The following is a 21,387-nucleotide window of genomic DNA, read 5'->3' on the forward strand; positions in this document are numbered from 1 at the left end:
CCGGTGCATATCGCGGGCAAATCTCTTGTTTCAACTAGATCCGTATGTCCTGCATCATGGCTCAGCTTTCTATCTTATTCCGATCACCGTGCTTTCATTTTCTACGGTTTGGTCTTTAAAGTTTGTCATTTTCACGGCTCTTTCTTATTCGCTAAATCTTTCACTTAGAAGAATAAAGGCCCATCTTTGACGTGTCACTACGTTAAATTAGTGAAATTTGACGATATCTAGAAAACTAGTATCGTCGAGCAATGTTCCCGCTAAGTGCAAGTGACGGAGATCTGGAAAAAGTATATAAAGCGAGTACTTTGGAAGTTGAAGTCGACGTGTAATAGTTGTACGGATTCTGATAGAGTAGAAGAACGCTTCTTAATAAAAATATTCAAGTGTCAAAGAAAAATCCATACACTTAAACACATATCCATATCATATCAAAATGCTTCCTGGTCCTCATTACGATTTTTATCAAGACAAAAAACTCAGCTTGGTTTTGGCTCCATTTTCCGGTGGTCAAGGTAGACCCGGTGTGGAAGATGGTCCCAAATACATGCTAAAACACGGTCTGCAAGACCAGCTGCAAGACTTGGGCTGGAAAGTGGGCGTCCGTGAACCTCTAGCAGGCGTTGATTACGACAAACGTAACGAACAGGACAAGAGCGACGTTTACCAAAACGTAAAGAGACCCCAATTGGTCGGAGAAGCCACGGAAAAAATCCAGAAATCCGTGCGTGAATCTTTGGACAACGGAGAAATGCCAGTCACTTTGGGTGGTGACCACTCCATTGCCATCGGAACCGTTTCTGGTGTTTTCAGCAAGTATCCAGACGCCTGTTTGTTGTGGATCGACGCTCACGCCGATATCAACACCCCATCGACCACAGACTCCGGTAACTTGCACGGCTGTCCCGTATCGTTTTTGATGGGTTTGGATGCTGAAAACACTCCTCCTTCCCTCAAATGGGTACCAAACTGCGTCAAGCCAAACAAGATTGCGTACATCGGACTCAGAGACGTGGACGAAGGTGAAAAGAAAATTTTGAAAGAGAACAACATCAAGGCCTACTCCATGTACCATGTTGATCGCTACGGTATCAACGGTGTTATCGAAATGGCCCTAGAGGCCATCAACCCAGACGGAACCAGTCCAATCCATCTCTCCTACGATGTGGACGCCGTCGACCCCATGTACGTGCCTGCCACCGGTACTCCAGTGAGAGGCGGTCTAACTTTGAGAGAAAGTTTGTTTTTGACCGAAAGAATTGCTGAAACCGGTAGACTCGTTGCCCTTGACGTGGTGGAGTGCAACCCATCTCTTGCTGCTCATGACATTCACGTTGTCGACACCATTTCCGCCGGTTGCGCTATTGCCAGATGCGCTCTTGGTGAAACTCTATTGTAAACCCAACGAAGTAAATATTCCCAAACTACATATAGCATTTCTCACTGTTAAAGTGATGTATAATAACAAGAACAGCAATACCTAGAAAATGGTTAACAATCAGCATTGTCGGTTGCGAGTTTAAGCCGAAATTTCGAACAAATTGAACGTAGTATTCACGACGAAACAACTAAAAAGTTTGTTTTAAGAGCAAGCACCAATACATCTACAGTTCGGTATCAAGATATCGAGAGCTCATGGTTTGATATAAACGGCTGTTGTGTGTTGATCGGACTCTTAATCTTTTGGTACGTTCTTTAAGTGTATAGAACTCACTACTGGAAAATTTTTGGTGTAAATTATTTAAAATCTTATGAAATAAGAAGAGCTAGCTCATCTCATCAGAAAAACGAAGAATCTGATCGCTAAACATAGGAATAAGATGGCCAGTGAGGGATTGAAAGACACGGCTGATGCCAGTGTTTCTAACGAGGGCAGCGGTGCCCAAAACGCGGGTGAAATCGAAGCTCAGGACGTTGATATGATGGCCAATGAACAAAACTCGGAAGACGAGGAAGAAGAGGAGGAACTTGATAAAGAAAAGATTAAACTGTTGTCAAGCGCGACATCCGAGGACGGCAAATGCGCATCTTTTCAGATATCGGAAGAAGACCACACTTTGGGCAATGCTTTGCGGTACATAATCATGAAAAACCCGGACGTCGAGTTTTGCGGGTACTCGATACCTCATCCAAGTGAGAACCTACTGAATCTCCGGATCCAGACATACGGCGAGTCCACGGCGGTGGAGGTGCTACACAAAGGGTTGCAGGACCTCATGGATCTGTGCGACGCTGTGGAGGACAAGTTCACGCAGCGCATTCGTGAGATGTAAAAACTGTCACCCACACACACATATATCAAAATTTGTATTGTATAGTATTTAGTGGACGTCACTAGAGGGGTCCTCAAAAAAGCATATTTAGGGCAGGCTCATCAAGAGTCTGTCTAACCGAAACTAATGGATGGGGAAGTCATCAAACAGACACGCAGATGAATTGAATGAAGAAAATACAAGACGCTACACGCTGACCTAACTAGTGAAACCTACACACCGTATCGAACGGCTCCTTGAACGTCTACAGATGCTGAGTACAGACACTAGAACTCAGCTTCTCGTCGCCAGGATTTGAACCTAAGAGTTTTACTACGGCTAGATGGAAATTAAACAGCAAACCGATTATCGCTGTAGAAAGTATCAAATACGTAAACGGATCCTTTAGCCTAAAGGAATTGTCTTGATGCTTTCAAGTTACTTGATTCGAGTTGTCGCCGTGTGATGCTATGGGCTCATAATCCCATCAATTATAGAAAATCTCGAAAAACTCATCTCTATCTGAAGAGATACGCGTATTAAGACACGTAAACAAACTTTGCGGTCAACCAGTCGAAAAATTGAATAGTTTGAGACCCACTCGCTACTTTCAAAGCTCTTATTTGAACTTTGCGTGTCAATTTTAATCTTGGTGGAAACTCTAACAGCTTAATCCGTTTCTGTTCTCTCAATAGATTTCAACGACAATGGCAGGTTTGGGCGCCGTAGTGCGCAATTACAGATTCGTAATTGGATCCCTAACGGCTATCATGTTGATTCTGCTTCTGAGATCATCTTCTAGCTCATCGGGATTGTTTCAAATTTCGCCCAAACTGGACGATGACACAGTGAGCACGCTGCCTATTAATCCAGCCCCAGGCTACATCGATGACGCTGCAGCCACCAAAAAAAATCCTACTGTGGCAGACGCTGTAAAACAAGGTCTCACGCAAACGCCCGGAAACAAATATTCAAACTCAGCCAAATGCGAAAAGGATCACCAATTCATCATCATGATTGATGCTGGTTCAACTGGTTCTCGTGTTCACGTTTATGAATTCGATGTTTGCACAAAACCACCTCGATTGGTCGATGAAACGTTCGAAGCGGTTAAACCAGGTCTTTCCTCCTACGATACCGATACTGTGGGTGCTGCTAGTTCCTTGGATGGGTTGCTGGACAAAGCGTTACAGGTTATACCCAAAGATAAGCATCGGTGCTCGCCTGTTGCAGTCAAAGCTACCGCAGGTCTGAGAAAATTGGGCTCTGTGAAGTCTGACAAGATCTTAGAGGCCGTCAAGGCCCATCTGGAAAACGACTATCCATTCCCCTTGGTCAAAAAGGACGGTGTTGTGGTGATGAGTGGTGAAGAAGAAGGTGTTTACGCCTGGATCACTGCAAATTTCTTACTGGGAAACATCGGTGCTGGCAATAAACTGCCAACGGCCGCTACATTCGATCTTGGTGGGGGGTCTACGCAAATCGTTTTCGAGCCCACGTTCCCTCCCAATGAGAAAATGGCCGATGGTGAGCACAAGTACACGCTGAACTTTGCAGAAGACACTTACACACTATACCAGTTTTCACATTTAGGATACGGCTTGATGGAGGGCAGAAACAAAGTGAATACATTACTAGTCGAGACAGCTCTCAAGGATGGACTTATCGAGAAAACCGAAAAGAAAGTTACACTCACATCGCCGTGTCTGGCACCTGGCACTACTGCTAGCGGTGTTAAAGTTCAATTGGCAAACGGCGACGAGTATTCGGTAACTTTCAAGGGCCCCGTTACACCTGCCGGAGCTCAATGTCGCTCTCTGACCGATACGGTTCTTGAGAAGGAAGCAAAGTGCACATTGCCGCCTTGCTCTTTCAACGGTGTGCATCAACCCTCTTTGGTGTCTACTTTCAAAGAATCCAATGATCTGTACATTTTCTCGTATTTCTACGAAAAGACACATCCCTTGGGTCTACCACGTTCGTTTACCCTTCAAGAACTTGCTGACCTAGCACGAATGGTTTGCAGTGGTCAAGAAGTGTGGGAGAGCGTATTTAGTGGGATTGAAGGTTCTGTCTCGCAGCTTAAGAAAGAACCTCAGTGGTGTCTCGACTTAACTTTCCAAGTGTCGCTGCTTCACACCGGTTATGATATACCTCTTAACCGTGAGCTTAAGACCGCGGAAAAGCTCGCAGACAGCGAACTCGTGTGGTGCTTGGGTGCCTCACTCCCATTGCTCGATGGCGAAGACTGGACCTGTAAGATAACTGAAAATTGATTTAAGAACACGATTTTAGTTTTAATGCAACTCCATGGTCTACTTGAGGCTTGTATTTAAAGTAATTATTGTGTCCATCTAGGTTTAGGCTCGATACTTGAGTCTTTACCTATAAGAACTCGAAGCTGATGTCCTTTCGTGTGCTGCGATACACCATATTAAAAGTTCGAAATAATGGAGGGATACAAGTTTGCTAGCGATGCTTCATTTTAAAGGAAAGGTAAGTCAAAAACTGTTAAACAGAGACTCCATCTATCGTTTTTCGAACTCCAAGGAGCTTTCGAAAGATTTAGGATCATATCTCAAGCTGGAATAGACCTTTCAGCGAATTTTTCGCCTCCACACAAGACAGTATAGCACAAGTGATCTATAATTGCACCCTTTTGAATTCCTCTCTCATAAGACAAGCGACAGCCGGAATACCATTTTAGAAGCGGCCTTTATCTTATTTAAATCGATACAAGGAAACCTAGGAATAAATTTCCAGAGCATACAGCACTAATTGAACGTGTTCTGAGCTAAACATGGGTAGTGATTCTCCCGTATCTTCACCTCTTTCGAGAGAATTGTCGCCGTTGTCCAGAACTTTAACGGAAAGCACTGGAAAATCCTCACCCGGTTCAGACCCCAAAGACAAGAAAGATTTCAAAAACAAGAGTAAAAGGTCCAAGAGTGTTTCGCATTTGGCGGACCGCAATAGAATCTTAAACAGTAAAATGACCCCATTGAATGCAGAAAGAGCGCCGGTGGCTTTACATGATACAACGGATTCTGGTGATGACGATTCAGATACGGGCAGTGCTGCTGAAAAGGTGTTTAGACGACTCTCTGTGGGTTCGAACGATATGAGACGGGCTACCTCGCATGCGCAACTATCGTCAACCGCACATGGCATGCGTTTGCTATCCAAAGACATACAAAAGTCCATGGTCACATTGGAGGTCAAAAGGCTGATGATCGTTACTAAGAAGCAAGATAGTTCCCTTGTGTATCTCACCAGGGAAATGGTTGAGTGGATTTTGGTCAATTACCCAGGTATTGAAATTTACGTCGACGAATCCGTGGAGAAGTCCGGCAAGTTTGATACCCCGGGTATAATCAGAGACAGCAGATGTGCATCACATAGGATCAAGTGTTGGACTCCTGAGTTGGTGGCGAAAAAAGACAATTTTTTCGACCTTATTGTTACGTTGGGTGGTGACGGTACTGTGCTTTACGTCTCATCGCTTTTCCAACGAAGTATACCACCAGTAATGTCGTTCTCCCTCGGGTCCCTGGGTTTCTTGACCAATTTCAACTACGAAAACTTCAGACAGTCGCTGCCCCGCGTTTTGAACTCCAAGATCAGAAGCAAGATGAGGATGCGGTTGTCGTGCCGGGTGTTCCGCAGACGCAAGCCACACAAAGACGGTACGCGTTCAAGGAAGAAATTCAGCATGATTGGAGAATACCACGTACTCAACGAATTGACCATTGACCGCGGTCCTAGCGCTTTTATCTCCATGCTGGAGGTTTTTGGCGATAACTCGCTTCTGACGGTCGCTCAAGCGGACGGTTTGATTATAGCCACGCCTACCGGTTCCACTGCGTACTCTTTGAGCGCTGGTGGTTCTCTAGTCTATCCAAGCGTTAACGCTATCGCTGTCACTCCGATTTGTCCACACACCCTAAGTTTCCGTCCCATAATTTTGCCTGACAGTATGAAGCTCAAAGTTAAAGTGCCATTGAATTCAAGATCTACCGCATGGGCTGCTTTTGACGGTAAAAATCGGGTCGAATTGTTTAAAGGTGACTACATCTGCATCACTGCGAGTCCACACTCATTTCCTACGCTCGAGTCTAGTCCTACGGAATTTATCGACAGCATCAGCAGAACCCTGAACTGGAACGCCCGCGAGCAACAGAAGAGCTTCGCTCACATGCTTTCTCAGAAGAATCAAAAGAACTACGTCACCGATACAGAAAACCAGAAAAGAGACGCTCCAGAAGTGCGTGCTCCTTCGGACGACGAAGAGGAAGAAGAAGAAGACGAGGATTCTACGGACGTTGAAAACATTCAATTCCGACCTAAAGCGGTAGACGCCACGAAAGCACCCAAACTGAAGCCCAACTTCCAATTGTAGGATAAAGCGCCGGACATAAAAATTTTTTTCGTGGTTTTTCTAATGATAATAGACAACTAAACGGTTGAAAAACTTCCACTGGCGGTGATGATATAAAGCTTAGGCTATAAATGGCGGGTGGACGCGGATGGAAGGTCTAGACTTGTTGAAAGTTCTTTATCGAAGCCTGGGAAGCAACTTTTCGAGGCTTGCGGTACAGATTTGCGAAGATGAGAGGCTTGAGACTAGTACTGTTGCCAATTGTCACTTTACTGGCATCAGTAGTGAAGGCTTCCAGTGACGAGACCGTGTATTGTAACGGGACTGTCGGTGCATGTCCCGATGACAAGCCATGTTGTTCGCAGTACGGAGTCTGTGGTTCTGGCAGTTACTGCTTGGGTGGTTGTAATCCAAGATTTTCTTACAACTTGAGTGCCTGCATGGCAATGCCCATCTGCAAGGACTCTCAGACCATTTTCAACAACTATAGCAGCAAGGTGGCCAACCAGTACACTTTCCTTGGAGATGCATCGGCTAATGACTGGATCTACGAGGGATCTATTGTAGACTACAACGACGAACAAGCGCTTTTGTTGACGATGCCTCAATATTCGTCAGGAGCCGTTTTGTCGTCTACAAGATACATGTGGTATGGAAAAGTAAGCGCCCGTATGAAGACGTCACATCTCGGAGGTGTCATCACAGCTTTCATCATGTTTTCCTCTGTCCAGGATGAAATCGACTACGAATTCGTGGGAGCGAACTTGACTAATGCACAAACCAACTACTATTTTGAAGGTGATTTGAACTGGACGCATTCGAGCAACGTTTCCGTTAGCAACACCTTTGATAACTACCATGTCTACGAAATTGACTGGCACGAGGATCATCTCGACTGGCTCATCGACGGTCAAGTTGGTAGAACGCTTTACAAGAACCACACCTTCAACGCTTCGACCGGACAATATGACTACCCACAAACGCCTGCGCGTATCCAACTATCGATTTGGCCAGGTGGTACCAACACCAGTGCTTACTGGACGAAACTATGGGCCGGTGGTGAAATCGACTGGAATGCTCCTGATATCAAAGATCCTGGGTACTACTATGCTACCGTGGAGAGTGTGAACATCACATGCTACGACCCTCCTGCTGGCACCAGACAAAATGGATCGGCCGCTTACAGATACGTGGACAGCAAGAACTTCACCCAGGCTGGCGTGGCCATCACGAACGATACTACGGTTCTAGGCAGTTTGGAAGACAGCGGGTTCAACCCACAAAGCGGGAAGTCGTCATCGTCGTCCTCAGCATCTTCCAGCAGCACCAGCTCAAAGCCTTTCACTACACAAAGTGGAGCATCAAAGAGCAAAAGCACTAGCGGAAGTACCGGTACCAGCACGGCTGCGAAGGGTTCGTCTGGCGATTCCAGCTCGTCATCGCAAGTGCCATCTGGCTTTGTACAAAACATGAAAAGCAGTTCTTCGAGCACAGCCGGGGCTGTTTCTCTAAACCTGGACGCCAACAAGCTGCTGCACGCTTTCGTGGCGGTTGCTGGAGCTGCATTGGCATTCGCTTGAGTGCCTTCTAATAGAGTAGATGAATATGTACTCGTGTGTACCTGTCTTTTTTAGCACTTTTGATAAAAAATTAGAATTATTGTCGTCATTGGGGGACTATTTGAGAGATGAGTTAACCGTGCTTAACGGTCGTGTTGACCTTTCCTTGTGGACCCATAATCTTGTGGTTTTTCTGGGTTCTCTTCTCATTACGGGACGAATCTATGTTCAAACTAAGTACAGGTTGTTGTATGTGTATATATTATATATATTAAGAGGTCACAGGTCGAAAGAATAAATAGTGTAGTGTTGTGGCCGGTTGTTGAGTAAACGTGAGAGTGAGTTCACAGCTCTACGAGCAGAACTTCCTCGATACTAATGCCACAACATATGGTCATGAAAAGCGTGGTGGTTGTGAATTTTTAGATTTTTTTTTCAACTCCCAAAACACCTTATTTGGCAGCCTTGGCCATGTAGGTGACAATGTCGTTTCTGTCCTTCTCCTTCTTCAAACCTCCAAACGCCATTTTGGTACCTGGAATGTACTTCTTTGGGTTTTCCAAGTAATCAGACATGGTCTGTTCGGTCCATTCAACGTCTTTCTTGATGTTGGCCTCAGTGTACGAGTACCCTTCGGCTTTACCGGAACGGCGTCCGAAAACTCCGTGCAAATTTGGACCAACCTTGTTAGGTCCACCTTCTTCGATGGTGTGGCATTGCATACATCTGGTCTTGAACAGAGTAGCACCTTTCTTCTCGGATCCCTTCTTGAATGGAGCTGGCATTGTAGTGTGTTATAGCTTGATTGATCGCGATCTAGTGACTATGATTCCAAACCCGGTGGTAAAACACTCCCTCCAAGTATTTTTGCCTAAATTTTAGCCTTATATAGTCTCATGGAAAAAATATATATTTCGTACGATGCGATCTCATCGTCTGAATTTTTTTTATCGCTATTTTTCAAGATCGGATACATCGGGTTTTAAAGCCATCACCTGGCACAATTGGGAATAACTCAAATATGACCCAATAGAAACTTGAGTATGCGTATGCACGATGACGCGGACGGATACACGGAATTTGTTTCGCAGCCGCACATAAATGCTGATTGTCTTTTCGCTCGTGGAGGATGATACCAACACAGCGATCTGATTGGCCAGCGGGTGGGACGCGGCAGAGGAACGGACAAGAGATAAGCACTGGACCAGAGCATGTGGACTACACAGACCGTGGGGTATTATTTCTGAAGAGAGTAGATGTCTTGAAATGAAGCTGCAATAAAGAGGAAAACCACAATCGTATCATCTTGGACGATTGTGACATGCGTCACGTGATGTTGTGGTGACAGCGACGTATTGGTAGAAAGTGATATCAGTAAATTCACTTTCTGACATCAAGTGAGAATCGTCATTGTGAGCGCGGTTTAACCATCAGTATCGACAGCAGTGGTTAAATATTTGTAATAAGTTCGTGTTTGCACCGGTCGAAATGGATTTTACATCGTGAACCGACCCTCTCACCGTATGTGACAATTCCATTTTTTTTTTTTTATGTTGTGGACGGGAATGACGGTTTTCGGGTGACCTTTTCAACTCACACTAAATCGTCCTAAACCACCCAGTGAAAAGTTTAACCACTAGCTCCCATTACAAACCACCTAACCCCAAATTCCAAGCACCATTGGCCACCCCTCAGCAGTACCTGGAACCTTTCAATCGTGTTCAACATCACTACCGACGACCGCGCTCAACTAACTCTAATTGATGCATCTCTTCAAAGTGCTTACTCAACCTCCTCTCATCGAACTCCCAGTAGATCCACACAAGGCTCAATGACTGCAAATTTCTCAGCACTTCTGCTCGATATCGAAGGAACCGTTTGCCCCATTTCTTTTGTCAAAGAGACCCTTTTCCCTTATTTCCTGCAACAAGCCGATTCTCTGCCGCACTCAAAAGACCTTCACATCAGATCATTACTACAAAAATTTGAAGTTGATGATGTTGTAGCCCACATCCGTAGTTTGGTATCCCAAGATATCAAAGATCCAGTCCTCAAAGAATTACAAGGTTTAGTTTGGCTAAACGGTTACGCCAGTGGTGAAATTACTGCACCCGTGTACACAGACGCTATAAACTACATTCAAACTACAGAAAAACCTGTGTACATATATTCCAGCGGATCAGTCAAAGCCCAGAAACTATTATTTCAGTATGTCGCTGGTGATCAAGGGACCATTGATCTGCGACCCAAGCTACAAAACTATTATGACATCAATACCTCTGGAACCAAGACGAACAGCCAATCTTACATGAAAATAGCGAACGATATTGGGCTTCCGCCAGCAGAAATCTTGTTCCTCAGCGATAATTCCTTGGAACTCGATGCTGCTAAAGATGCTGGATTGCAAGTAAAACTAGTCATTCGACCTGGAAACGCACCAGTCGATTACCAGGGCAAATACGATATTGTCACCAACTTCAATGTATTGTGAGAAGAAGACCATTACAATGGTGTGTTTTTAATTGACATCGAAAATATATACATATTTCTAATTACACAACTCAACTCAATTCAATCCGCATACTCGCTGAAAAGCATGTTGGCGGCAATCTCTTCGTTTTTGTCGCATGCAAAGTAGACTTGAACAGCTAGAGATCTTTCAAAGCCCAGTTCGCATAGTCTTGAAATGGCAGCTTCGTCTTGCGGGGTCAACTCGATCGTTGGAGGTGCTTGTCCCTCTTCTATTCCTTCGGCATTCATGCCACCCTCAAGTGCTCCTTCCAAGTTCATGTCTCCTTCTTGCAAAGAGCCACCAACGGCCTCTAAAAGCATGCTGATGAACATTTCGGGGTTGCTCATGATTTGTTCGCGTAGCTCTGGATACCTTGTGCTCAAGCTTTCCAGAAGAGGTGCGAGAGCCTCTGGGTTCCCTGTCACAACCTGTCTAAGAGATAAAAGGTCTTCCATGGTTAAGCCAATGGTACCTGGGGCACGCCCACCTTCACCGCTTTCAGGGCCACCAGGGGTGGCAGCTGCTTGCGCAAACAGATCGTCTGCTGCCACCGGAAGATCTTGTGGGTCTCCAGATCCCTGTGCTGTGATTTCCTGATTACTGTCCTGAGAAGTCTCTGGCGCTTGTGGTAATGGTGCTTCAGATAGACCTTGAGTTTCGACCTGACCTGGATTTTGCGCTTGTGATTGCTGTTGTTCTTGTTGTTGTGCTTGTTGCGGCTGCAAATGTTCGGGAATGCCCATCAAAAGATATTCAACCGCTCTGTCTGGGTTGTTGAATGCGGCTCTGAGCGCTCTTTCCACTTGATCGCGGTCGTACCCCATTTCCATGATCCTCTGAATCGTCTCGTCGCGTTGAAAACCGGTCACAAACCCGGTATCATTACGGGAAGCGGTTTCTTGTTGTCCTGCCCCACCAGAGATTCCGGCAATTGTTGAACTTTGCTCACCAGACGGTGTGGGTTGAGTTTGAGAGGTCTGTGAAACGTTGGAAGCTACCTGTCTGTTTTCTGTGGGTGGTAACGTGGTCTTTGTGGCGCTAGATTTTTTCTTGGAAACCATGAAAATGACCTGATCGCCTTCTTTCAACTTGTACTCCTCAATGCAACGGTCATCCTGTAGAATTTTACCCGAATAGATAAGTTTTATCTGTGATTCTTCACAGTCCTTGCTTTCAGCTAGTTTCTGCTTCACGGTTCCGATCGTGTCGGTTGGTTCGAACTCCAGGCCCAGAACTTGTTTCTTAAAGTCCTTGAAGTTGATTTTAACCATTGGTAATAGGTCTGGGTTGACGTGTGTCAGGGCGTTTGTACAGTTCTTGTTCAAGTGGACAAGGTTGAAAGCGATGAGGGTTCAAGTTCAATATATATTGTATATTTGCCACCAGGCTCGAGAAAGACAGGTCACATGGTCGACGACACGATAAAGCTAGAGTAGTCAAAAGAGTTGAATTTGAAGCGATTTGAGGCAAGAAACTGGGCAATGTTGAGCTAACGAGATTGTTTATTGTCGAGTAGAAGTTTCTGTAATTAATGCAATTTAACTCGTAAATTTTGGATGTCCGAACGATTCCTTGCTGGATTAACGAAAATGAGGCTCGAAATCTGGGAAAAAATCGCCCGCTCAGATAGATTTGGCTTCATACGGTGGCCAAGTGAGTTCATGAAGAAGTCTTTTCCATTTGATGACTTAAAGATTTGATCATGGGATGTGCAACAGTGTGTTTGCTCAAACTTTGGTTATTTGTCAACTGTGGTTCGCAAATATCCATTTGAACTCAACGGTTGAAGGAAGGGAACGACGTTTTTTCAGTCGTCCTGTCGTGTACGCACCGTAGCCTTATGGTCTAATTTTTTGAAGACATGTCACTTCGTACCATTATGTCGCCAATCAAGAGGCAACTGTACTGAGACAACCACTGAAACCGGTCCTGCTTCTCGTATCTTACTTTGATATTGATATTAGGTTGCCGCATCGCGTGTCTCTTTACTTAAGCGGAACTCTATAACATTGGTAGAGATTTTGGGCCAAAACAATAAGCCAAGATGCTCGATCAAATATCGGGATCGAATTCGAGTTGTTCAACTTCGTCCGGGTTCTTCTTGGGCTTCTTAGAGCCTCCGTCTTGCTCTGCAGCTCCAGCGTCGTCGCCTCCTGCTTTCTTGTCGGCATCTTTAACGTCGACGTCTTTTGCATCTGCATTTTCAGAATCTTCGTCTTTTTTATCCTCGGCCTGTTGATTATCGGTTTCATCGTCTTTGGGGGCATTTTCAGGAGAGCTGTCTTCCCCATCTGCATCCACGGCAAAATCGTCATCAATACCGTCCCAGTCGACCGTGATCCGACGATTTACAGAGCTGGGATCAATATTCTTCATCACTTTAAGTCTTTCCGTTTCCCATTCGTCACGAACGTCGTCAAAAGCCACTTGCCAAACCTTATCGTAAAACTCACGAATCTTGTTTTCCTCCACTTTACGTTTTTCTTCTTCGGCCATCCATGCCATATGTTTGAGATCGTCAGACGAAGGTTCGTAAATATGCCAGATAACATAATGCGGCAGCCCAATCACACTGTAGCCCAGCCTGCGAGACAATTTACCAAATGCTTCGGTTTCAGCGTGTTTTTCAAACGAAAAGGCCGGGAAATGCGAACCCGCGCGGAAGACTTTGGCTTTACTCAAAATAGACACGCCTCCAATACCGTCTAATTCCATTTCCACTTCAGGATCACCGGAGGGATCCCGCATGTAAGCCAAATGTGTGCGCCATGTAGCATATTCCGGATACCCTTCGACGATTACAGCGTCTTCGTCTAGTGAATCTGCTAATTGAAGACCACCTTCAGATTCTTGCCACGAATTCAAATCGTAAGGTTGGATATTACCTAGCCAATCTGGCAAGGGACGCCAAACGTTTGGAACAATGACGTCTTTGTCGTGGTGCATGAGGTCTTCCAAAATAGTACGTGGGATGGTTTGTACGTCCACATCACGCCAGTAAACCCATGAATGATACGGTTTAAGGGCTACAGATCCCAGCCAGTTGCGGGCCCGGCCCATTAGTTTACGTCTGGGACCCTGAGCTGCAAACCCGTGGCGGTCCGAAAACGACTGTCCGATGATTTGACCGAAATCTTTTTCGTAGATTTCGATGTTGCCAAACCGCTTGGTGCGGTCTGTTTGCGATTGCGCTTTTTGCAGATGTGCCAACAACACACCCATGGTGTCATCCGAACTATCACTGACCAAAAACGACAAATCGATCAAATTATGCGGATAGGAAGTACGCGCCATATGTTCGAAAAACATGGGTAAATGTTCAGCTGCGTCTCTAAGCGGCACTGTGAACAAAACGCGGTCTCCACGTTGCCACCCATCGGGCTTACCGTTGTAGTTACGCAGATCGTAGTATTGAACGCCCGGAACGTTTTCGAACGATGGCACATATGACTTAAACACAATGAAAGGAGGCCATGCAAATCGTACCACGATGCTACTGTTCCCGATTAAAAGTAGCCGGATCACCACCAGGGCCGTCAGCACCAGCCCGGCCACCGACACCGTTGTCGAGTGTTTCATTTGCAGAACTGGAACTGGTGGGATGCCGAATAGAGGATAGGTGTTGGTATGATTGTTTTGAAAGAGTTGATCTAGTCTAGTAAAGTTAAGTCAAGTTCATTTTTCAATCTATTATTCTCGAGATCTTAGGGCCAATGATTGTTTACTATGGATCATGTGACGTGCAAAAAACACAAAAGGAGGGTAACAGTACGCGAAAACAACACGTGATAAAAGAGGCGTGATAAGCACGTGGCTTAAAAAGACGGACAGCGCCTTGTCACGCAGCTGTTCGTGCTGGGAAAGCCGGTTCGGACATTGAAATGAAATGGTCTTAATGACAGTACAGTTTAAGCTAGCGACTGAAAAGCTTCAAAGGAGATGTGATTGTGAGATAAATAGTCATATATGTAGCGCTAGGGTTCTCAATGCGTGTCGTGTTCTACGAAAATGAACTAGTCACGTGTACAAGTAGAACTATTCCACCACACTGGTAACATGAAGCTATTTCTAGACAGCTCTGCTAGCTCCGATCTCGTTTATTTCAAGTGCTTTAGTTAATCAAATGCCGATATCAAAATGAAAAACCTCCACGAAGTGAGCGCTGAGTGTCTTGTCGTCCACATTAAACTTGCTTATATTTATAAATCCCCCGATCGCTTCAGGTTACCAGTCATTGGTGTAGTGAAACCTAATCCACAGGGTTTGTGACTGAAGCTTCTGGTGAACATCGCGCGATGCGCACAGCAGTAAACTAGCCATATAAAACGGGTCTATTCGTCCCCGCGCCAAAACATGGTACATCATTACACACGTATATATTGGACCCTATACCCTATATAGGGTCCAGTACAAACAGAAGTCTTAAAACCAAAGGATGTTGATATACCTTTCACATATTTCATTTCTGTACAAACTTGTGAATGGGGGTCGTGTGAAAGATGAGCATGGCAACAGTATAGTGTGCTTGAAGGTCGTAGTTGTGAATTGAACTCGTCGCGGTCCAATCACTATATACGTGTTAACGCAGACACTCAACTAAGACTTGCTCAACACTGTCCGGGGTCAATCGTGCTTTATCCTATGCCATCATAGTCAAACCCAAGCGTACGCAATCGATTCGCTTTACCGTGATCTATGCCAAATCATACCACTTTTCATGCCCTCCAGGCGCTCAAAAACACCATCGGTTTTCGATCTTGTATATACACTTTCTCATACATAGGTCAACCCTCTTTCCACAGATATTGCCACCAAGATATGTGGGTTTCGAACCTCAGCGAATTTCATCTGAAGAGTGTGTCGTTATCGTAATTCCTTCAACAAACTATCGCTTCCTTCAAAATTCACTACAGCTCCCGACTACGCTGTACCGCTATTGTGGCAACCCCTTTTTAGCCGCCGAGCTTCTGTTTTTTTGTATATAAAGAGGGTCATTTAGAGAAAAAAGATGTCTCATTCCGCTACGAATAAGGAACCCTGACGATAAGAACAGACATATAAAGAGAGATCAAAATGTCTGGAGAAAAAGACCATCACGACCTGTCCATTGCTTGGTACTCGTTTCGTGAATGCCATACATTTGAAGCAATTCGCGCAACGTTATGTCCATCACACTACAACACCTGAACAGCCAAGTCGCGTCATACTGAAAAAACGTAAGCTCGCCCGTTGTCACGAGTACATTTACACCCGCCCTCCCCTACAAACACTTCTTCATACTAAACACCTGGAAGCGATTTCCGATAAATCCGTAGTCAAAACTTCTCAAGAAATGGGCCATCTAGACCGCCCCCTTATGTCGACCCATACCACCAGCCAGCCCTCCAAGAATGAATCTACTACTCTCAGTGCGCTGTTCAGCGTCGTTGCCAACAAAAAACTCAATCGCGTTGATGTTGTATCGGTCTCTACACCCACCCTGTCTATTACCCGCACGTTTCCACGGGACCATCCAGGGCTGTTGAGCTTGTCAAGATGCACGTCCGTCCGCAACATGGTGAATCGCTTTTTACATAGCTACACGATGAAAATTTTTCAAGAGGCGAACAGGTGAGTATAAAAGGAAGTAAGGCCAGGCATCGACGGGCGTACTTCCGCCCATCTGTTGGCAGATATTTTTCCTGTTTGAAAGATTCTTCTTTTTGGTTAGAAGAGCCAGACACTCACATTTGTAAACCACTCCACATACACAATGGCTGAAGAAGAACACACCTTTGAGACCGCCGATGCCGGTTCCTCTTTGACCTACCCTATGCAATGTTCCGCCTTGAGAAAGAACGGATTCGTTGTTATCAAGAGCAGACCTTGTAAGATTGTGGACATGTCCACCTCCAAGACCGGTAAGCACGGTCACGCCAAAGTCCACTTGGTCGCTATCGACATTTTCACCGGCAAGAAGTTGGAAGATTTGTCTCCATCGACCCACAACATGGACGTTCCAAACGTCAAGAGAACCGAATTCCAATTGTTGGACATTGACGACGGCTACTTGTCTTTGATGACCATGGACGGTGAAACAAAGGACGATGTCCGTGCCCCAGACGGAGAAATCGGTGACCAGATTCAAGCCGGTTTCGACGAAGGTAAGGACATGATGGTCACCATCATCTCCGCCATGGGTGAAGAAGCCGCCATCTCTTGCAAGGAGGCTCCAAGATCCGACTAAACGGCTTCATAGGAAGCAGGGGCGGTCATACTATCAGCACCAGTCTTTATTCCAGATATTTGTACCATGTATTTAAACGTTTAGTTAACATTTTGCCCTTCTCGGGCAACAGGTAATACGTGGTTGGGCTTGTGAATGACTAGAGATTGTTGTGTAGTTGCATGCCGATAAGAATGAACGTTCAAGAGGTGAGGAGGCAAAGGGGGGGGCGCCTCATTGAATTAGTGAGAAGGTTCCAAAAATCTACTCTCCGGCTTTTATGGCAATATACATACGAAACCCCACTAATCAATACCACAGCATTCGCTTCCTAGTTTCCGCCATGCGTTACCCATCGTTTTTCGTTTTTCTGGCATATCATTGACGGAGGATTCAAGACAGATTGCACGATACCATATCGACAAGACCAAAACGCAGCTCTAGGCTAATTACATCTTTAAATCCTACTTTATACACCCAGACAACGAATAGTCATCTCATCGCTGCGTTTTATGTTTCTGCAAGCCTCAAACAAGCCACAAAATCCGACTGGGTCTTGGTCACCACTTCGATCGAAACGTCGAGGAGTTGTAACGTTCCAAACTCGTTGTAGCCCTTAGTTTATATACTTCTGTTCTTTCTCGCGTCAGTTACTGTTTAAGGAAAACATATTAGTTTAGCCCGATGGGAACTTTTCAAGTATTGAAAGTTAAACTTGTCGAGAGGAAGTGTGAAAGAATCAACAAAACTGCACAGAAACCTGCCATTGAGAAGGCTTAACAGCTCCTAAGACGTGTCAAAAAATATGGATGCAATTAATGCAACGCCGGATGCGGTGTTTAGTGACAGAGTGCGTCGATTTCAAGAGTTTCTAGACACTTTCACGAGCTACAAAGATAGTATAAGATCGGTTCAATTGTTCAATTTGCCAGACAACGCGAAGTCAGAGGCGTATGAAGAGGAAAAAAAAGCCGGGTTAGAGAGCGCCAAGCTTCCACAGCGGGTTACCGTGTCGCTGGACGACCTACGGGAGTTTGATCGGTCGTTTTGGATCGGTATTCTGAACACTCCGGCACAATTCGTCCCGGCTGCTGAGAGAGCTGTTACGGAAACAGCCCTGATACTAGAGGAAAATCATACAAGTACGGGTGCTGGCGTCAATGTGGCATCGGCACAGCAATGGAAACTTTCGTTTCGTGGGTCTTTTGGTGCTCATGCACTATCGCCAAGAACTCTGAACTCACATCATCTCAACAAACTTCTTTCGATCGAGGGAATTGTCACCAAAGTATCGCTGGTCAGACCCAAACTTTTGAGGTCGGTCCACTACGCTGAGAAAACTGGCCGCTTTCACTACAGGGACTACAGAGACGCAACCACCAGTTTAACCACTCAGATTCCCACTCCAGCCATATACCCTACCGAAGATCCTGAGGGAAACAGACTTACCACAGAATATGGCTATTCGACTTACATCGACCATCAACGTGTCACAGTACAAGAAATGCCAGAAAAAGCTCCACCGGGACAATTGCCTCGCTCCATTGACGTGATTATGGATGAGGATCTCGTTGACAAGACTAAACCAGGCGATAGAGTGAACATCGTAGGTGTCTACAAGTCTTTGGGTGGTGGTGGGCTCAATTCGGGCTCCGACCAAGGTGCAACACTGTCCGGCTTCAAAACTATGATTTTAGCAAATACAGTGTATCCCTTGCATGCGAGATCAACTGGTGTAGCAGCAATACAGGCTTTGTCGGATTCAGACATTAGAAATATCAACAAATTATCAAGGAGGGATGATATTTTTGATCTTTTATCACAATCGCTGGCTCCATCCATCTACGGACATGATCACATTAAAAAAGCTATTTTACTTATGTTGTTGGGTGGTGTCGAAAAGAATCTAGAAAACGGCTCACACTTGAGAGGTGACATCAATGTTTTGATGGTTGGTGATCCTTCCACAGCGAAGTCTCAGCTCTTGAGATTTGTTTTGAACACTGCTTCTTTGGCCATAGCTACCACTGGTAGAGGATCCTCAGGTGTCGGTTTAACTGCCGCAGTGACCATGGACCGCGAGACCGGTGAGAGAAGGTTAGAAGCGGGTGCCATGGTTTTAGCTGATCGTGGTATCGTTTGTATTGACGAGTTCGACAAAATGAGCGACGTGGATCGTGTCGCAATTCATGAAGTTATGGAACAGCAGACTGTGACAATTGCCAAAGCCGGCATTCACACAACTTTGAACGCGCGTTGTAGTGTGATCGCTGCCGCGAACCCTGTGTTTGGACAGTATGATTTGAATAAAGATCCTCATTACAATATTGCTCTCCCGGATTCCCTGCTCTCGAGATTCGATTTGCTCTTCGTGGTTACGGACGATATAAATGAGAACACCGATAGGGCCATCAGCGAACACGTTTTAAGAACACATCGCTATCTCCCACCTGGTTACTTGGAAGGCGAGCCCATCAGGGAGGCCATCAACTTATCTCTATCTGTAGGAGAAGAAGCTGTTGCTAATGAAGAAGAAGAGGATGATGATGAAGACGACGAAAACAAAGTATTCGAAAAGTTCAATCCCCTATTGCATGCGGGTGCCAAACTAGCCAGAAATAGAGGAAATCGTCAAGGAACAGAATTGCCTCAGATTGTTTCGATCCCATTTCTACGGAAATATGTTCAATACACTAAAGAGAGGGTTGTACCGACGTTAACTCAAGAAGCGACTATTTTGGTTGTGAAGACGTATTCCGATCTTAGAAACGATCAGAACACAAAGAAATCGCCAATTACTCCAAGAACGTTGGAAACACTAATCAGATTAGCTTCCGCTCATGCTAAAGTTAGATTGTCGAAAACCGTGGATCGCCAAGATGCCCGAGTTGCTGCCCAACTACTGAAGTTTGCTCTTTTGGGCGAAGAAGACTTTGGTCCTGATCTAGACTCTGGCAACGACACGCAGAGATCACCAACCAAATCTCCACGCAAAAAACAAAGAGTACGAAACGGGGTTCCTGTCATCACGCCGCTTCAGTCTTCACCAACCAGAGGCCCGTTCCCAAGTACGAGTACGCCCTCGAGAGGTGGGAATAACAGGCGCGGAAATATCTTCTCGGACACTGAAAGCGACGAAGAAAACGCAAGTCCCAACCTGGAGCAGGATGATTTCATGGAGGAGGATCCATCTGATATGACTGCTCTGCCGGAAGAACAAGAGAGTGATCTACAAAGAAGATTAGAAAGTGGACTTCGCGTTTCTCCACGTAGAAGACAGCCACTCCAACAAACTACAGCTGAAACTCCTGTCACAGAAGACGGTCGTCAAATCCTTTCGGCGTCCGAGAACTTTCACAGTAGACCTTTGCTTGCCGCGGACCCTCCTCAGCATGACCAGGAGATTGTATCCACTGACACGATGGAGCCAGGATCTATTTCCACCAGTAGGCTGTCTCTTTTCTCAGGCATCATGGCGCAATTGATGCAAAGTGATCTTTTTGAAGATGAGTCTTATCCGGTGGCTTCCTTGCTGGATAAAGTTAACGAAGACCTGGCCGAAGAGGATAAGTTCAACGCTCCCGAGTATCTGGCTGGCCTTAAGATCATGAGCGATAGAAATAATCTGATGGTAGCCGAAGAAAAAGTCTGGAGGGTATGAGCCTGTGCTACTAAATACAGGATTATATAAATAACAAGAATGGTACTTTGTTGAAAAATAGGGCATTCAATAGCAGACCGGGCTTCCACTAACTGCATATCTTGGCCATGAAGACACGTACACATACAGACGCCCTATGAATCGTAGTAAATGATTTCACTTGCTTGTAATATAAATTATATACTTGGGCGGCTACTAGAACTAAGAACGAAACATACCACTACAAGTGCATTGAAAACGACCTTTAGGTTTAAATAGAAACCAAATAGAAAACCCCATGTCTTCGTTTTACTTGAATACTATGCTTGAGGGATTATTGGTTTTGGGGAGCTTTTTTTATGGATCTTTGCCTCAATGATGTTGGCAAGATCAACGAGCAAATAAGCTAGAAGATGGATACGTTACATCAATTTAAGTACTAAAAGCCAGCCACTAGTATTTTGTAGGCTGCTGGAAGTAACAAACGGCTTCTACTTGTGGACTCAGCCGAGATGTCAACATGGCTTCGTTAAAACTTTTCAATTTAAGCTAAACAAGAAATCATTGTATTGGTCCAGGTCGAGAAACAAACAAACGCACAGCTGACTTACATGGATGATGTCTCACCTAAGACTCTGGTACAGTAAAAGTCTTAACGATAATGACTACTTCAAAATGCTGATTTTTTTCAAATCAGAAGAGACCCCCTAAAAACAATAGTGAAGTTCCAGAAATATGAGACAGATAAAAAGAGAAAGCGAATCCTAGTGAAAAATTCAAAAGTGTCTCGAAACAGGTTTGATGATCGCTAGAATTCTTATGGGTTAAAACGTCACCGAAT

The 21,387-nt window shown here is 45.2% G+C and overlaps 11 protein-coding genes across 11 annotated transcripts; 8 read left to right on the forward strand and 3 right to left on the reverse strand.

Moving 5' to 3' along the window:
- Positions 1–436: 436 nt before the first annotated feature.
- Positions 437–1,399, forward strand: CAR1 (LALA0S07e02300g1_1; the record flags this gene model as incomplete). The annotated part of the gene is made up of 1 exon (XM_022771407.1): positions 437–1,399. The coding sequence occupies one exon, from the start codon at positions 437–439 to the stop codon at positions 1,397–1,399; it is 963 nt and encodes a 320-aa protein (XP_022629317.1).
- A 421-nt stretch (positions 1,400–1,820) lies between these two features.
- Positions 1,821–2,273, forward strand: RPC19 (LALA0S07e02322g1_1; the record flags this gene model as incomplete). The annotated part of the gene is made up of 1 exon (XM_022771408.1): positions 1,821–2,273. One exon carries the CDS (start codon positions 1,821–1,823, stop codon positions 2,271–2,273), a length of 453 nt encoding a protein of 150 aa, XP_022629318.1.
- A 686-nt stretch (positions 2,274–2,959) lies between these two features.
- GDA1 (LALA0S07e02344g1_1) lies at positions 2,960–4,528 on the forward strand (the record flags this gene model as incomplete). The annotated part of the gene is made up of 1 exon (XM_022771409.1): positions 2,960–4,528. The coding sequence occupies one exon, from the start codon at positions 2,960–2,962 to the stop codon at positions 4,526–4,528; it is 1,569 nt and encodes a 522-aa protein (XP_022629319.1).
- Positions 4,529–5,052: 524 nt separating this feature from the next.
- YEF1 (LALA0S07e02366g1_1) lies at positions 5,053–6,651 on the forward strand (the record flags this gene model as incomplete). Its single annotated transcript, XM_022771411.1, has 1 exon — positions 5,053–6,651. The coding sequence occupies one exon, from the start codon at positions 5,053–5,055 to the stop codon at positions 6,649–6,651; it is 1,599 nt and encodes a 532-aa protein (XP_022629320.1).
- A 209-nt stretch (positions 6,652–6,860) lies between these two features.
- On the forward strand, positions 6,861–8,210 carry UTR2 (LALA0S07e02388g1_1; the record flags this gene model as incomplete). The annotated part of the gene is made up of 1 exon (XM_022771412.1): positions 6,861–8,210. One exon carries the CDS (start codon positions 6,861–6,863, stop codon positions 8,208–8,210), a length of 1,350 nt encoding a protein of 449 aa, XP_022629321.1.
- A 431-nt stretch (positions 8,211–8,641) lies between these two features.
- Positions 8,642–8,974, reverse strand: CYC7 (LALA0S07e02410g1_1; the record flags this gene model as incomplete). The annotated part of the gene is made up of 1 exon (XM_022771413.1): positions 8,642–8,974. The coding sequence occupies one exon, from the start codon at positions 8,972–8,974 to the stop codon at positions 8,642–8,644; it is 333 nt and encodes a 110-aa protein (XP_022629322.1).
- A 1,046-nt stretch (positions 8,975–10,020) lies between these two features.
- UTR4 (LALA0S07e02432g1_1) lies at positions 10,021–10,680 on the forward strand (the record flags this gene model as incomplete). Its single annotated transcript, XM_022771414.1, has 1 exon — positions 10,021–10,680. The coding sequence occupies one exon, from the start codon at positions 10,021–10,023 to the stop codon at positions 10,678–10,680; it is 660 nt and encodes a 219-aa protein (XP_022629323.1).
- An 80-nt stretch (positions 10,681–10,760) lies between these two features.
- RAD23 (LALA0S07e02454g1_1) lies at positions 10,761–11,972 on the reverse strand (the record flags this gene model as incomplete). The annotated part of the gene is made up of 1 exon (XM_022771415.1): positions 10,761–11,972. The coding sequence occupies one exon, from the start codon at positions 11,970–11,972 to the stop codon at positions 10,761–10,763; it is 1,212 nt and encodes a 403-aa protein (XP_022629324.1).
- A 781-nt stretch (positions 11,973–12,753) lies between these two features.
- ANP1 (LALA0S07e02476g1_1) lies at positions 12,754–14,280 on the reverse strand (the record flags this gene model as incomplete). Its single annotated transcript, XM_022771416.1, has 1 exon — positions 12,754–14,280. One exon carries the CDS (start codon positions 14,278–14,280, stop codon positions 12,754–12,756), a length of 1,527 nt encoding a protein of 508 aa, XP_022629325.1.
- Positions 14,281–16,453: 2,173 nt separating this feature from the next.
- On the forward strand, positions 16,454–16,927 carry HYP2 (LALA0S07e02498g1_1; the record flags this gene model as incomplete). Its single annotated transcript, XM_022771417.1, has 1 exon — positions 16,454–16,927. The coding sequence occupies one exon, from the start codon at positions 16,454–16,456 to the stop codon at positions 16,925–16,927; it is 474 nt and encodes a 157-aa protein (XP_022629326.1).
- A 784-nt stretch (positions 16,928–17,711) lies between these two features.
- MCM3 (LALA0S07e02520g1_1) lies at positions 17,712–20,567 on the forward strand (the record flags this gene model as incomplete). Its single annotated transcript, XM_022771418.1, has 1 exon — positions 17,712–20,567. One exon carries the CDS (start codon positions 17,712–17,714, stop codon positions 20,565–20,567), a length of 2,856 nt encoding a protein of 951 aa, XP_022629327.1.
- Between the last annotated feature and the right edge of the window lie 820 nt (positions 20,568–21,387).

Source organism: Lachancea lanzarotensis, scaffold LALA0S07 (assembly GCF_000938715.1).
Source record: "Lachancea lanzarotensis genome assembly LALA0, scaffold LALA0S07, whole genome shotgun sequence".
NCBI lineage: Eukaryota > Fungi > Ascomycota > Saccharomycetes > Saccharomycetales > Saccharomycetaceae > Lachancea > Lachancea lanzarotensis.